We start from the raw sequence: 15632 nt of genomic DNA, 5'->3' as shown, positions 1-15632 counted from the left end.
AAATAATAAGATCATAGGAGAAAATCAGAATTTAAGGGAGGGTTCTTCAAAAGCCAACTGATGTCACACATCTGGCTCACGGCGTGGCCAGGCACACAGCTGGACTGACATATCCAGGAGGGATGCTGAGAGCTGGCCCGGCCCAGTGGGAATGTCTCAAACTGACTCTACCAGCAACAAAGCATCAGGGAACCACAGCCAGCTCTTGTGCCACCCTCCGCTGACACCTGCACTTAAAAGTTGGAGTTTTGTCTTTCTCTAGCTGACATATTTAAATTTGAAATTTTTCAGAACAAACCCTTTCATTTCAAGATTGCATTTTCCAGTGAGAAATCATCTAATACATAAACATCACTACATGGCCACAGCCAAACAAAGCCCTCCGCTACATATCAACTAAGAGTTCGTGTAGGTTTCCAGCTGTGTTTCCAGCCCTCCCTTCTGTTCATCCCAAGGTGGGATGTTTCTTCTGGTTGCTGGTTTAACCACTGGTCCTTTAGGTCCTTTAAAGGACCTAAAGTAGGTCCTTTACTAGACCTACTCTATTTAAAAACCAAGCTGACCCCCGCCAGCCAAAACAGAGCTGCTTCCAACCCCCATGAGACTTTCTCTGCATTATCCTGATAACTCGTGTGAGCCCACTGGGACTTTTCCATTCCGGCAGCAAAAGGAGGGAGAAAACAGGATGCCAGGGCGGGGAAGGAGGAGGGAATGGGGTGGAGGAAGTGATTCCCAAGATGGGAGCCCAACTCCCCGGGCTGAGGGTGGCTGGTGGAAGGGTTTGACCCCGCTCACCGCAGTTGAACTCCTGGGCGGTCAGGGTGACGATGGAGCGGCCGTGCAGGTCCCGTGGTGCCTCGCAGGTGGCTGCTGTCTGGATGCTGCCCTGCTCAGCATATTTCCTCAGCAGCTCTGCCAGCCACATCAGGTCACAGTCACAAAGCAAAGCGTTGGAGTCCAGCCGCCTGCAAGACCAAGGAAACAGCAAGGTCATTTCCCAGCCTCCGAGCGCTGCCTCCTTCTCCGGGACACAGGAGGGGAACGGTCCTCTGGAGAGAGGGATCACCCAGCTGTTCTTCCCTGCCTGGACACGTTCCTGTGCAACCTGCTCTGGGTGGGACCTGCTCTGCCAGGGGGGTTGGACTAGATGATCTCCAGAGGTCCCTTCCAACCCCATATCATTCTGTGATAACCCAAATGAAAATTTGAGATATTTCATTCCCACAACGTTTAAACGGGATGCTCAACCAAGTTAGAATGATTGAGTTGAAAAACTAACATTACCCATCAGCCATTCCAGCTTCAAATGAAAATTACTCTGTTAAACTGGATCACGCATTTTTGGGCTTAATCTGAGGCACAGAGAGACATCAAAATATTGGTATTTCCCCCAGGATGGAGATTTCAACTTTTACTGAATTCTGTAAGAGCAGCAGATAACACCACCTCTGTTAGAGCTTTCCATGCTCAAAAAACCCTCCTCCTTCGTTTTAGTGTGCATCGGATCAATCTCTTCCTGTGACCAGCTGCTAGAGGTTGTAGAATTTCTGCACAACTACAAGAACTTTTATTACTGCACCATAACCCTGATCCATGCTGAATGGAGCACTGGTGACCTCCCAGTGCACCCGTGCTTTTCCCTCTACTGACCTCATTCCTATGTGCAGTGCTATGCACAAGGATAAATAAAGATTATAGGGAGATTAGTTGATGCCTCCTTCCCCACTGACAGTTTTAAAGGAGATGGGCCAGGGCCATTGGGAAAAAAAAAAAAAAAAAAAGAAAAAAACATGGCAAAAAGGCAAAAGGTTTAGTGTTTCCAGGAACAAACATTTGGGAATGAGAGATTTCACCCAAAGCCCCGATAGAGCATTTTATAGACACCCCACCTTTTTCTCTGACACGTACAGACAACATTTCACAAGTTATTCCCTGTTAAAGAAAAGCGAATTATTTTACCTGCTTGCAGAAATCACAGAGGGCTGCAGTGAGAAACACATCATTTTCTTGCAGTTCAAAATCATGGCAGAACACCAAAATTCTTTAGTTTTTACTTTTTCCCCAAAAACACGTCATAGAACTTATTTCCAGGGATCATAAAAGACAAACAAAGGAAAGCTCTGGGGGGTTTAAGCAAGCAAAAAGTAAGCTTAGGAGGCAGCCAGGTTATGTGGGAATAACACACCAGGACATTCCTGCATGGGATAAGAATCATGCACCTCGGCACCCCTCTGAGTATTTTCAGTCTCTAGAAATAAAAAGAAAAAAAGCCTTTTCTTTTACGACTATGACTTTTCCTTCCCTGTTAAATAGTGATCTGAAGACATGACTGAGGTCATATCTGTGACTTGGACACCCTACGTTTTTGAAGGACATTTTATGGGTCCAAACTGTGTAGGACAGTCATGGTGGTGAGGACTTTCCAGGAATGTTCATTCCTATGGCATTATTGAGCTGTAAGAAGATTACAGTTAGATTATAATTAGACATCAGCATGAAGAAACCATGAACTGGTTAAATGGGCCCTCACGTCCAAACAAAACTGTTTCATAAACTTAGCAGCGACCTTAAAAGTGCAACAACTAAAGGCTTTGCCAACCAGGCACATTTTTCCTCAGGTCCTGGCCATCTGATCAAAGATAAACAATTGCTCTTTGCAGGCAATGTTTTTCACTTACAGCCGTTTGAGGGATTCCAGTTGAGAGAATGTCCCTGGATGAATCCTGGAAATCTTGTTGTTGTGCAAGAATCTGCAAGGGGAGAACCCACGCCAAAACATTATTCAGTATTTGCACTACGCGGGTGATAACAGCCCAGGTCAAAACTCAGCTAAAAGACAAAGTCTGGTCATCAAAATGGAGTTTGGTTTTTAAAAAATTTACTGTGTTTGTTTCTATTGGGATTTCATTCATTTGCAGGTGCGATGCAATACGCCAAAGCGGAGAGCGGGCGTGGAATGGAAACGGTGACTCAAAAACGTGATGTAACAGGTTTAAACTGGAACCTTAAAGTTAATCTGCTTCATGCTCTGTGAAGGGAGGAGAAAGGGCACGAAATCCCCACGGGCTGGACCCACCCTGTGTTTTCTGTGCCTGGGTCAGCTCCAGTTGAGAAGGGACCTTTTCTTTTCCCCCCATCAGAAGATACAGCAATTTTACAAGGGCAGCCATTGAATTAAGGCTCCAGCAGAAGACACCAGACAACTCATGTCCTCGACTAAATGTAGTTATTAACCCAAATCCATGAGTAAATCTAATTCAGACAACATCAGCCTAAGCCAGGCTTATCTCTGAAAAAGGTGAGGCAAATTCTCGCTTCCAGAGTCTCAGCACACAGATAAGAGCCAAAATAACCGTGGATTGCACTAAAATGCATCAGCGGGTACCAAGATGGGATAATTAATTCTCCATTCCCATAATGGAGAGGGAAATTTCGTTCTGTCAGTTACATCTAAAACTCATAAGAGACCATTGACAAAAGATAGGAAGCAAATTTGGTAGATTGTGGAACAGGAAAGAAATACAAAGGCAGTAGAGCTTTCGTGCTAATGTCTGCATACACACGTGTATGCATGAGTTCAGCCTAGCTGGATGCTGAGGAACCTTCCTCTAAAATTTAAATCCAGAATTTTTGTTGGATCAAATACAGGGGCTGAGATCAGCCATGGTGTGCAGATCCAGGGCTGGATTTTCCTAATGGTGTTTGGATCCCATGATTTTATTTTCCTGTCACGTGTGGACAGAGGGCACATTTCCACGCAGCACCAAAGGGTCTGTTGGTTTCACCATGGAGTGGGAACCACCATGAGAACTATTGTCCTAGTGGCTACATTATTATTAGGAGCATTCTTGGGGAGCGCAAGACATAGGACTTCATTTTTTAACAGCTTTCAAGAAAGACACTTTTTTTCTTGTTAGACTTTCTTCTGACTTTATTCTTTTTCCGCCCTCTTTTTTTGTACATGCTGCCCAACGGTGACTAATGTTGACCTTATGGTCATTTATTTGAGTAAAATTTCAATTGGCCTGGCCAACTGTAGGGCTTTCTGCAGAATTACCCCTACTTAGGTGGGAACACGAATATAACATAAGATGGGAAATTCCCTTCATACTCTCAGTAACCCTTCTACTTGGCAAATATGTAAAATCTTTTTTCAGGGAAGCTTCTTTTTGCATTTCCCTCCATTTTGAAGATCCCATTTCATGCTACCGAAACAGTTACACAAACCAAAGGGGTTTTTCCCCTTCTCCTTCCCACCTTGCTCACGAGAAAGGTCCCATCTTTACTTACAGCCTTTCAAGTTTTGGCAGGTCACTAAAAGTCTCCAGCTCCAGACTTTCCAGGTTGTTGAAATGCAGATAGCTGCCACACAGAACATCACAAAGGAGAGGGTTACAGATTGCAATTTAGAAGCCAAAAGATCTTTTCAGACCAGTCCACCAACACCCACCAATTGGTCACCACATGTCTCAGGGCAGATGTGGAGAAGCCAGTGTTCACTTTAACGTCTCCACTTTCTAAGTGCAAACATAGGAGCCAACACTGTTTTTTCCCCATTCAGTCAATTATTTACTCTATCTTTTAATGAACTAGAGCACACAGAGATATGCTCTTCCCTGAAGCCCAAGACCACCATCACTGTGCTTGTTGCACTGCAAAGGGTCAGGATGAAGCTGCTGCCCAGGGAGAGTGCTCCCATCTGAGCACCATACGGGATCCCCCAGTGCCTTGGCATTCCTCAGAACATCCCTGGACCCTCGGGGAGGAAGAAAGAAATAAATAGCTTTACTACAAAGCACTTATTCCCAGCCTCAGAATTGCAACACTTCTGAGTGGGATCATGAGTTTGCCGAGAATTGATTTGTAGAAAAAGGCCCTGAACAACCTGATAAAGCTTTGAAATCGGTTCTTTTGTTGCTGAAGTTTGGACTGGAGACCTCCAAAGGTCTCTTCCAGCCTGCATTTGTCTGTGATTCTAACAGGGGCTCCCAGCAAGAGCAGAAACAGCTGCCATGGGGCTATATTTCTGCAGAGGGAAGGCAGAGTCTCCAAAGACAGAGATGGACCAGTTCCAAACTGGAACACATGGATCTAAATGGCACAATAACGTGAAAAGCCCAGCTCTTGCTAATACAGGTTAATGTTTTTAGCTTCACTAAAATCTCAAGTGTGAGCTGCTATTCCAGAGACCTTCTGCACTGCCCCGGGTCACCCCTGGCCATCAGCAAAGAAGACTTGGGGTCTGCAGAGCAACACACTGTGAGACCTGAGGCTCCCTGTTCCCATTATGTGACATTCGCCGGCCAAACTGACACATTTCTGACCTTTACGTGGATTTTGGTATGGTTTCAAAGTTGCCTAAACTCTTCCCCCCCTTTATTTTACACAGGCATAAATTTCACAGCAGATGCTGATTAATCACGGATCTACAAATACTCATTCTGCTGTTGTAGCTGAGTGCATTGAGAAATAATTGCCTGAGCCACCACATGGCTGTTTGATTTGTAATGGAAGGATTCATGATAAATGGTCCACTATCGGAGCGCAAACCGAGCGATGGTGACTCAGATTCTGCAGTGGAGGGCAACAGCAGGGAGAGATGTTTGTGCTTTAATAAGTCTCAGATGTCTCCCGTCATTGCTTTGGACCTTGAGGAAAGCATCTGATACCGTCCATCAATCGGGTTATACTTTTTTTCTTGAAAAGCTGGCTTGTGGGGTGCAGGAAAACGGGGTAGGATTTGAGCGAAGCTAATTCTTTTGGAATCACGCCTGCCCGGGATTGAAAACAGATGGGACTTACAGCGGGTTGTTTGTTGGTTCTGTGGTTTTGTTGGTTTGTGTTTTTTTTTTTCTTTTATTCGTGACATCAAGTCTGGAACTCTTATTGTTAAAATCTCCCCGTGGCCAGCACCATCTCCTCTCTAAGCAGTGCTGAGCCGGTATCTGCTTCCTCTGTTCTCTCCCAGGCATCCCTGCTGAGCAGGCCGATGAAAAACCACCTTGCACACAAGGTAGCACACCTATTATTAAACTCGCCTGAAACTTCCCTTTATACTCTGTCCACTTCTGGAGAATGAGCTGAATCCTACCCCTTTTACAGCAAAATCCTGCGCTACATTCCAGCCCTATAAATGCTGTCATTTGGCACAATCCATGAAGTAGAACGGTTTCACCTTTGGCCCCAGTTCTCCAGTGATGCAAATAAATGTTATATTTCAAACATTTCTGGAGAATGAGCTGAATCCTACCCCTTTGTATTTCAAACACTTTACAGCAAAATCCTGCGCTACATTCCAGCCCTATAAATGCTGTCATTTGGCACAATCCATGAAGTAGAACGGTTTCACCTTTGGCCCCAGTTCTCCAGTGATGCAAATAAATGTTATATTTCAAACATCCATGCTCACACTCTCCCTGTATGTACACATGTATTTACGCACACACACATAATATGTCACAACCCCAGCATGAAAAAATCCAATCCCGATTTAGCAAGAAGCTTTAGAAGAGTCAGACCTCAGTCTACCCATCTCACCTTGAGCGTGGAGCACAGAGAGTCAAAAAACAAACCCCTTTTGATTGAATAAACAGCACGGATTTGCAACACACAGAAAGGGGAGCAAATAAGGACTGCCAGAGTGTCCCTGTGATGGGATCCAGCTGCCAGGAAAACATGGGAGGCTCCTTCCATCCCAGAGTGCCACGCAGCTTGGAGGGAAGGTCATTACTTTGTTTGGATCCATCATTTTCCCCCCATTGCAGTTTCCAGATGCTTTACAGCATGTAAGCACCACCCTGGCTCCCACAGATACCCCACTGCCCAACTCTCAGCTTGCCCTTCATCCATTCACTTTCGGCAAAGGTTTGGATGAGAAAGAAACTCCACCAGCACCTTCAGTTCCAGCAAAGGGCCAGATCCTGCTCCAGGAGTCCCAGCAAACATACACACAGCAGCCCATCTGCCTTCTGCTTCAAACCATCCTACAGACCTGTCTCCTCCCATCGTAAGGTCCTTGGACCTAAAGGGAATCAGAGCCTCTGGTCTCTTCCTACACTCCAGAGGTTGAGGACCAGGAGAAAACATACGGGACATCAGTAGGAAGACACCTCAGCATTAACTAACCAAGATCAGTACTGGGACCAGCTGCTTTCAAACGAAGCCAGTGAAGTCTTGCAAAGCTGGATGAGAAAACAGTAGAAGCCTCATCCTGCTCCTTGCTAAGCATCTGGTACTCTCCACTACTGGAAACACAGCACTCGGGTTAGAGGAGCCCATAAATCAGCTCTTGCACACATCACACACATCACACTCAGCAACAAACAAGGCTCGTTTGTACTCACAGCTGTTCCAGAGAACGAAGCCCGTTGAAGGCATGTTGCTGGATGCTCTGAATTTCATTTTTATAAAGGTAGCTTTCAAAAGGAGAGAAAGAAAAAAAAAGTATTAGGGTAACTGATCAGCAGTTGTGTTTTAGAGAGACACAGGAAAACAGCTGTGAACCTCAGCCCAGAGCAAAGCTTGCTGATGAGATTCAAGGGTGATGTTTCATGGCTGTGACACGAACATCCAGAAACGCTGAGCACATAAAATACACCTTTGACTGGCAAACACTAAAAGTGGGTTGTTAAATTTCAAAGAGGTTAAGAAAACTACTGAGCTACCAACTCACAGGTATTTCAGGTTCTCCAGATCTTCAAAGGATCTTCTCACAATTTGTTTTATTTGATTGTTGTTCAGCAGCCTGTTCAAATCAAGAAAGAAAAACACAACCAGTGAATTCAGCACGTCTGAGACTTGTGGCATTTCTGTGCCTGGACATCCACTGAAATATCCTGAGCCCACGTTTCACAGAGTTTAAGATTTAAAGGGGTCAGCAGATCAAAGCTTGGATACTGACCCCAGCGAAGTCAATGAGATGGTTTCTTGCCCAGAGGTGCCAAGTGCTTCCAAAATGTATGATGTTCAAGGACTTTTCTTTACCTTTTGTTCCAGTGGTTTTCAGCCAAAGTTACAATTTTGGCCGGGAAAGGATGAGGGAAAGGAGACGGGCAGGAGGAAGTGGAGGGGAGGGGGAAATTAAATCACTGCTGCCACTCTTGTACAACCCCAGTGGCTTCTGGAGGTGCACGGTTGTCTTCAACACGTGAGCAGGGGCACCCAGAGCCAGTTTTTAAGAACACAAATGCAGTTTAAAACATCAGTTCACAGTGGAGTTATAGGAGTTATAAAACAGTAACGCTTTGTTCTGGTCACTTTGTATACAAATATGTGCAAATGAAAAATAAATACATACAGATCTGACTCATGAGGCTATTCAGAGGCAGCCTCTCTCGATCTAGAGAACCTTCTGCCAGATTTTAATGCAAAACCCATGGACAGCATCGCATTGGCAAGCAATCTCCCACTTGTATGTGTAGTTGCCATGACTGTGCATGCAAATGTTGGCTGGTGCCCATGACCAGAAACACAGCTCAACCTTGTCATGACCACACTGTGGTAACCACGCAGCTGAACGCTACAAAAGCCTCTTCTGCACCCACTGCCAAGCTCAACACCAAGAAAAATAAATAAATCACTTATAAATAGCTCTGTAATAGACGAGGTTTAACTATTCATCGTGGCTGCCCAACCACACTCCTGTGGGTCCTTCTCTGGGATGTTCATATCTGGCAAACCTGGCTGTGGCTGCAGAGCTGGTGGAGCTGACAGCCCAATGGCTCAGAGCAGGGATTTCACTGGCCACACTTAGTTTTAAAATTCCTAGATGGAGATAGGGATGGAGAGGAGAGCTGTGACCATGTACTGCAAAGATTTGTTTTCCTAGTGTTGTAGGAAAAACTGCTATTCCCTCTGCAAGCAGCCAGACCTTACTATGTTGGGTCAAATTCAACATGTGTATTAGATGTGCATTTTCTATTTTACAAGCTCCTTTTTGTCCTAGCCATGCTCCTCAGAAACGATCTGCCACCAGACAGCAGGTGAGAAGACAATTCAGCACTTTCCCAGCAGTAAAGGCCAATCTTTGCTCCCACTTTGCTGGAGAAAAGCCTCTGGTGCTACAAGGAAAGGTCTCTTCCTGGGAAGAACAGTTCATGCAGGTAAACGATGGAGACAAAAGACATGGGGAATAAAAACAAAGGAAAGGTCTCTTCCTGGGAAGAACAGTTTGTGCAGGTAAAGGATGGAGACAAAAGACATGGGGAAAAAAAAACGGAAGAAAATGTGTGGGAAAAGAAGATAAAATCAAATGCCTCAGGGATGCAAAGATAAAAGTTGTTGGAAACATATTATGGCTGCTTCACAGGTTGCCACCGGGCACCTGAGTCACACCAACTTTCCACCACCTTGTTCTCAGGCAGAGTATTACATGAAGGGTCCAAAAGGCATGTAAGAAACTTGAATGCAAAGAAACCTTTGAAAGTCGGAACACTAAGGTCTTGAGAAAAATCTCACTACCCTTGATTTGCCCATCCTCTCCTGATTCTGATGGCCCACCCTGCCATCACGGATGCAGACCAGCAGCTCGAAGAGGTTAAGGCAGAAAGTTGCTGGAAAGTTTCTGCACAGCTGGAACCAATGGCTCGATGGCTGAGGTTAAACAACCCGAATTCACTCATAAGGATGCAAAAATGATGTCAAGTCCTTGGAACACACGCTCCTGCTTTGACAGCCAGATACGCCGAGTGGAAATACAGCCCCTGAACACCAACCCAAAGGTTTATTTGAGGATTGAACACCCAAGGACTGGAAATAACTGCTCGAGAGCAGCGCGGGAGAGGGGCTTTGTCTATTTACCCCCAGGACAAAGACAACACAGGCACCAACCGTGCGTGTTTCCTCCCCTGCCCGCTTTCATCTCCAGCCAGGGGAGGATGGAGGCAGCTTGTTCTCCTTTATCTGACCCTTGGCTCTACTTCTGAGGATGCCACATGGGCTGACAGACGGGTGCCAGCTCCCATGTCATTCCCACAGATGTGAACACCCTGCCAGGCAACTGGCATCGCTTCACCGGGGGCAGGAGACAACAACCAGGTGACATCCCGGAGGCAGGGTGACACTGACAGCACCACCATGGTCTGCACTCCTTCATGACCCTTTATCTTTAACGCAATGAGTTTGGACCAGGACTGAAGTTCAGGGGGGCTTTCAAATTGTAACATGTTGTCTGACTGCACTAACCTAGTCTTTTTTTTTTTTTTTTTTTTATCTTGGCTGTTTAGGACAGTTCAAGGGGATGTAATCAGTGATCCCAGCCAAATAAGACAAGTTGTGGAAGTTCAGATGGCATGTAGTACACAAGCCTCTTATCTCATCGTCTGATACTTAAAAATGCGTTCATTGCCCGATTAAAGGTTAAAAAGTGTATGGAAGAAGCCATCTCTGTTTCCTGTCTCAGGATTCCCCATTGTAATAGGAGGACATGTTCTGGAAAACACTCAAAAGTGAGATACTTTATGAAGTCCATCATAGCCCACGTATTCCAAAACGCTGCTTTCAGAGAAATCCATAGACAAGACAGCACATCTGGCTCCTAGAAAGACTTTCTGGCTTGTGCACAGCTGTCTGCTCTCAACTCCTGGGCAATTCACCCAGCCAAAGGACTCTGCAAAATCCTGGCATGACCTGGATACTGATCCCGGCTGCAATCAATAGCAAACTGCCCAAATTCCTGCTAATGTTAAAGACAACTGAATGCTGAGATCTACTGCTGACCAGATCTGCTGGGAATAAACACTCTGGCAGACAGAAGCTGGAAAGATCATTATTGATGCATGTCTTCAGGATACCCTTTAGCAAAACAAGTTAAATTTAAAGTATCAGAAGCATGTTTCCCAGAGCTTATCAAGAGATAGCAGAATGGTATGGCGTTCCCCTTCGTGCCAGCTGGTGAACTGGGCTCCAAATGAGTATGTGGACTCAATCATACAGGCTTTATTCCTGAAAAATTCTTCTAGGATGTTTGAGATACACAAGCACCATGAGATCCGGCCCAGATTCACTGAGAGAACATTTTACATGCAGTTTCCTTTAGGTTTTATGTCCTGACCGCCCCTCCCTTCTCCTTCCCCACCCTCTCTCTGGGCTGCCAAGCACAGGCTTAAGTTGCATTAAATGAGTCGTTTTCTGTTTTGAAGAATGTATTAAATGATGTGACAGCACAGAATCCAGACTCAAAACGTGTTCTCCTTCCTCTTTTTGTTTGACAAACCACATGCTACAGTCGTTGTGACATAACAGCTTTTTTTTTTCCTTCCCACCGTTAATAGAAATCATCATGTAGTGTATTTAAAAGGGGAGAAAAAGTGAGGTTAACGTTCAGCTGTGCATTCCCCCTTGTTGACAGAATGATCTGGAAAAGCCATTTCCCATATTTGAGGGGGAAACTTTTATTCTGAGATCCAAGCAGGCTCCTACATCCCCTCCTTGCTGGCAGGAACTGTTCTCTCAAGAGCTACTAGAAGGTTGAAGACAGAGCCTCCACATTACTCCCGTCATTCACCCTGAAACCCTTTACAAGCAGCACCTGAAGCAGGGCTGCAGAAAAGTGCCTTTTCCTCTTGACTCAGCAGAAAAAGAAATAAGAGGTGAGCAAGGGCATAGGTACAAGCAGAAGCACGTACCATGATGTGGTCTCCACAGAGTCCCAATTCTCTAGGGTGCCCATGTCACAGACATGGGGAAGTTAAGATATAGTGCTTTTGTCCCAGGGCTGGACATTGCTATAGACAATGTGGGAGAGACTCAAGTATCAGCAACCATTTGGTTGGGCTGGCCTTGGTTTGAAAATACAGCAAGCGACCAGCTGGGTCAACGTGGCAGGGTACTGATCTCCTGCAGGAACACGTAAGGGGACAGCCACGCAGGGGTGTCGTCATCCATCCCCACCCAAAGATGACCTAAAGGAGCAAAAACTGGAAAGCAATGAGCTGCTGTGCCTCACCACAGGCTCGCAACGTGTTTGCCTTCCTCCCCAGTCCTCCATCTGCTGTGAGCTAATGTTGGGCTAAATGCGGCTGGTGTTGGCAAACTCAAGCCAAACATCTGTCGAGGAGCTGTGGGTATTCTGTGGATGGCATACAAGAGATTTTCCCCCTCCTTCTCCCTGCTACCCTATTTTTGTTTTTACCAAGGGGACATATTAACAGTTTAAAAATATACAAAGGAGATCCTGACATCAACATCTGCATGGGAACGAAGAGGCAAGAGGAAGGGATGAGGAAACCTTCAACTCTAAGACTTCTAGTCCAAGAGGACTTCTCCAATGCACACAACATTGCAGGGAGCCGACCGGCAAGGCCCCAGAGGTGCAGAAATTAGGATAATTGCTCATTACCTGCGGTGCTGCACCAGGAGTCACCAGCCAGAAAAATAAAACGAGCGTATCTCTCTTCCACAAACAAACGGAGCTCCTGTGTTTAATTTGAAAGCAGTGCTCTGTAATTTATCAAATCTCCCACACCAGGAAGAGAACAGAAGAGAAAGAGCCAGGGGAAGCTTTGAGCTGTCAAAAAAGCCCCACCAGACATCCAAGGCAGGTTCCTCTTCCATCAGTTTCCCAGCCCACATCCCCACATCCAACACAGGCTACAAAGGTTTCCTTATCAGGGTGGTTTATCAACTGTCAAACATGGACATACTACAGCCATCCTGCCCAAAAAGACGTGCAGAAGAGAAGCTTCACCAGAATCTGCTGCCCTTCCTCTGCCAGGCCAATGGACTGCAGGAAAAGGCTGTTCTAAAAGCATTTATTCAATTAAATAACATTTTTTTTAAGTCCCATGGCAGCGAGCTACAAGCTCAGAGCTCTGCATACAGAACCTGAGCTATTCTGTCCTCCAAACCTCTTGCTTCAAATATTCTGGCCAAACTTTCCCAGCGGGTCTCTCAGGGATTTTAAAGGATTTATTCTCTTTATCACTCTAAGACCTATATGAGTCCTCAGGCAAAAGTTTACTATCTAAGAAACATCAGCAAATTCTTCAGCTCTTATCAGTTTTGATGTGGGAATTGGACAACCCACAGTTCCTGGAGAGAAATTTGCTTTCCGAGTGCGAGGTCTCATGCGCTTTCATTCACTTATCAAGCTCCTCATCCGTGGGAGTTAACTACTACGAGGGTGAAAATAACTGATTTTTCAGTTTTCTGGCCAAACCTGGAAATACAACCAAGCATATGAAGTACTATCTAAATGGAAAGGTTTCCTTTGCAAAACCAGTTGATTTCCAGATCAAATAGGAAAATGCAGCATTTTGTTAGAGCAGTGTTTCACCTAGTCCAGTATTCCAGCTCCGATGGAATATCATCACAGGACAGTATTTAGGGAAAGCAGGACAGCATCTGCCCACCATTCCTCTTATTGCCCCAGCATCCATGTTAAGGATGTTAGAGGGGTACATTCGTGCCTGTTCCCTTTAGTATCTGTTCATGGACTTGCTGTCTTTGAGGTCCCTTTCCAGGAGGGCGTGGAGACAGAAAACAAAAAGACTTGGACAAATTCATGGAGTATAAACAGCTATTTTAGACAGGTCTTTCCATCTCAGCCAGGCTGTGTATCTACATCGAGCTTTCAGCAGAGAGGCAGGAGTCAGAGAGAGAGAAGCAGAAGCCTTGCAGATGTGAGGGAACTGCCCAGAGCAAGGCACTGGCAGGGCAGGAACTGGGATCTCTTACAAAGCTCCACAGGTTGGGTGGAGCATCTCTCCAAGTGAAGCCCTGCCAGCATCCTCTGATTCCCCAGGGCTCGGCTGGAACTAGCCTGGCGGTCCTGCCGAGCCGCCTGCCAAACATCTGTCTGCCTCACACAGGGATGACATCACTTGGAACGGTTTGTCTTCTCCACTCAGGAGAGCTTCAGGGGTGGAAGAGCAGGTCTGGAGATCAAGATGCCTCAGCAGAGCTTTATGATAAGGTAAAACCCCACGGACTCAGACTCTATTCTCTCTCTAGATATTTTAGGCGCGTTTATCACCCTATCTCAAATGACAGAAATCCATCCAAAGTATCCTTTCTCTCTATTATTTTTGGTAATTAAGTACCATGTGGTGGCTTAATGGACTAACATGGGTTGTTTTTGTGCTCTGGATGAACAGCTTCATTGGCAATAAAGTTTTCTACCTCTCTACCAGTGCTGTGAGCACCAGGGTACTTCGAAACATCCTGGAGTCATGGCCTGGCCAACCAGCCCCACACACACAGCAGAACAATCTTTTGCAAATGTTGATTTTTAAAAGATAGCTCTTGAACAGGTCTCAAGGATAAAGTCCTGCTGGATTCCCACTCTTTCTACAACTTAAAACTGACTGAATGTCTTATTGCCCCTTCTTTCAGCACTGCTGTCTTTACAGGATCAGGGACTTCAGAGCTCTCAAAGAGAGACACAAAAAAACAATCTGGACTTTCTCTTCCCATTTGGGACCATTAAAGCACAAACCCAGGAAATACGAACGCCTGGTGCACAGAGCAGGTTCCCAAGCAAGCTGGTTTGCCTTGCAGAGAGATTTGAGCTTGGACCTGGAATTCCTATGGCTGTTAGCGCCGTGTTACAGCTCAGATAATCAGATCTGAGTCCCAACAAGCCAATTACATCCAGCACGGTGCTGTGCCGACAGAGCTTCTGTTCCTCATTTGGGACTTGGTTTGTTTTCAACTTCTTGGCTACACGGTGAGGATGTACTACTCATAGCTGTCTTCAAACCCTCAGCCTTACAGCGGCAAGAAGCAGCAAAGGCTCCCACTGTTGCCTTTGAGCAGAGTGAGAAGCTTGTTAGAGCAGCACATCACACCAATGGGAGCACCCCTGCCCTGGCTGGGATGCAGGGGTGAAGGAACTGCTTTCTACTCCCGTTCCTACCTGCAGTAGGATAAACACAGGCATTTATTCTGGGGCAGGGCTTAAGGATGAGATGGTATTTGGAAGGATGGACTCTCGCTTCAGCCAAAGTCACATCGAGTAACTCACGTGGTTTATGCATTTGAGAAGGTCATAGAATCATAGAATGGTTTGGGTTGGAAGGGACCTTAAAGATCATCCAGTTCCACCCCCTGCCCTGGGCAGGGACACCTCCCACCAGACCAGGTTGCTCCAAGTCCCATCTAACCTGGCCTTGAACCCCTCCAGGGATGGGGCAGCCACAGCTTCTCTGGGCAACCTGGGCCAGGCTCTCACCACCCTCACAGCAAAGAATTTCTTCCTAATATCTCATCTCAATCTCCCCTCTTTCACTTTAAAACCATTGGCTCTCGTCCTATGGCTCCCCTCCCCATCTCTCCTGTACCCCCTTTAGGTACTGAAAGGCTGCTCTAAGATCTCTCTGGAGCCTTCTCTTCTCCAGGTTGAACAGAAAGGAATAGAAAGGAAGAAGATTTTAATGCACCCCTCTGCTATCTTAGTCCCAGGCCAGAACTGCTTTTATGGGCTCCTCTAAAGCCATATCTGCTGAAACATCCTCAGGCAGTGGCAGTATGGATCAGAATTTTTAATTTTTTTAAAAAAAGACAGGTTAATTGCCAAAATGAAAATTAGTAAAATACACCAGAGTTAAAAAAGAGTAAGAAACATAATCCAGGGTAGACCAGAGAGAATTTTGAAGCGTTAGTTGGATACGCACAACTTGGCTGAAATAACTAAA

General features: G+C 45.7%; 1 protein-coding gene across 1 annotated transcript in view; it reads right to left on the bottom strand.

Annotated features, from left to right (window-relative positions):
• The window catches only part of LOC106895463 (peroxidasin homolog), a 48147-nt gene that overhangs the window by 18740 nt on the left and 13775 nt on the right, over positions 1-15632 (bottom strand). The window contains exons 3-7 of the mRNA XM_014954899.1: positions 7673-7744; positions 7344-7415; positions 4291-4362; positions 2679-2750; positions 796-965 (exon numbers count right to left, since the gene is read on the bottom strand). Of these exons, the coding sequence (XP_014810385.1) occupies positions 796-965; positions 2679-2750; positions 4291-4362; positions 7344-7415; positions 7673-7744 (458 nt within the window). The remainder of the gene's footprint in view (positions 1-795; positions 966-2678; positions 2751-4290; positions 4363-7343; positions 7416-7672; positions 7745-15632) is intronic.

Source organism: Calidris pugnax, unplaced genomic scaffold, assembly GCF_001431845.1.
Source record: "Calidris pugnax isolate Ruff unplaced genomic scaffold, ASM143184v1 scaffold50, whole genome shotgun sequence".
Lineage (NCBI taxonomy): Eukaryota > Metazoa > Chordata > Aves > Charadriiformes > Scolopacidae > Calidris > Calidris pugnax.
Note: the sequence above shows the minus strand (reverse complement) of the source record. Positions and strands in the feature narration are given on the sequence as shown.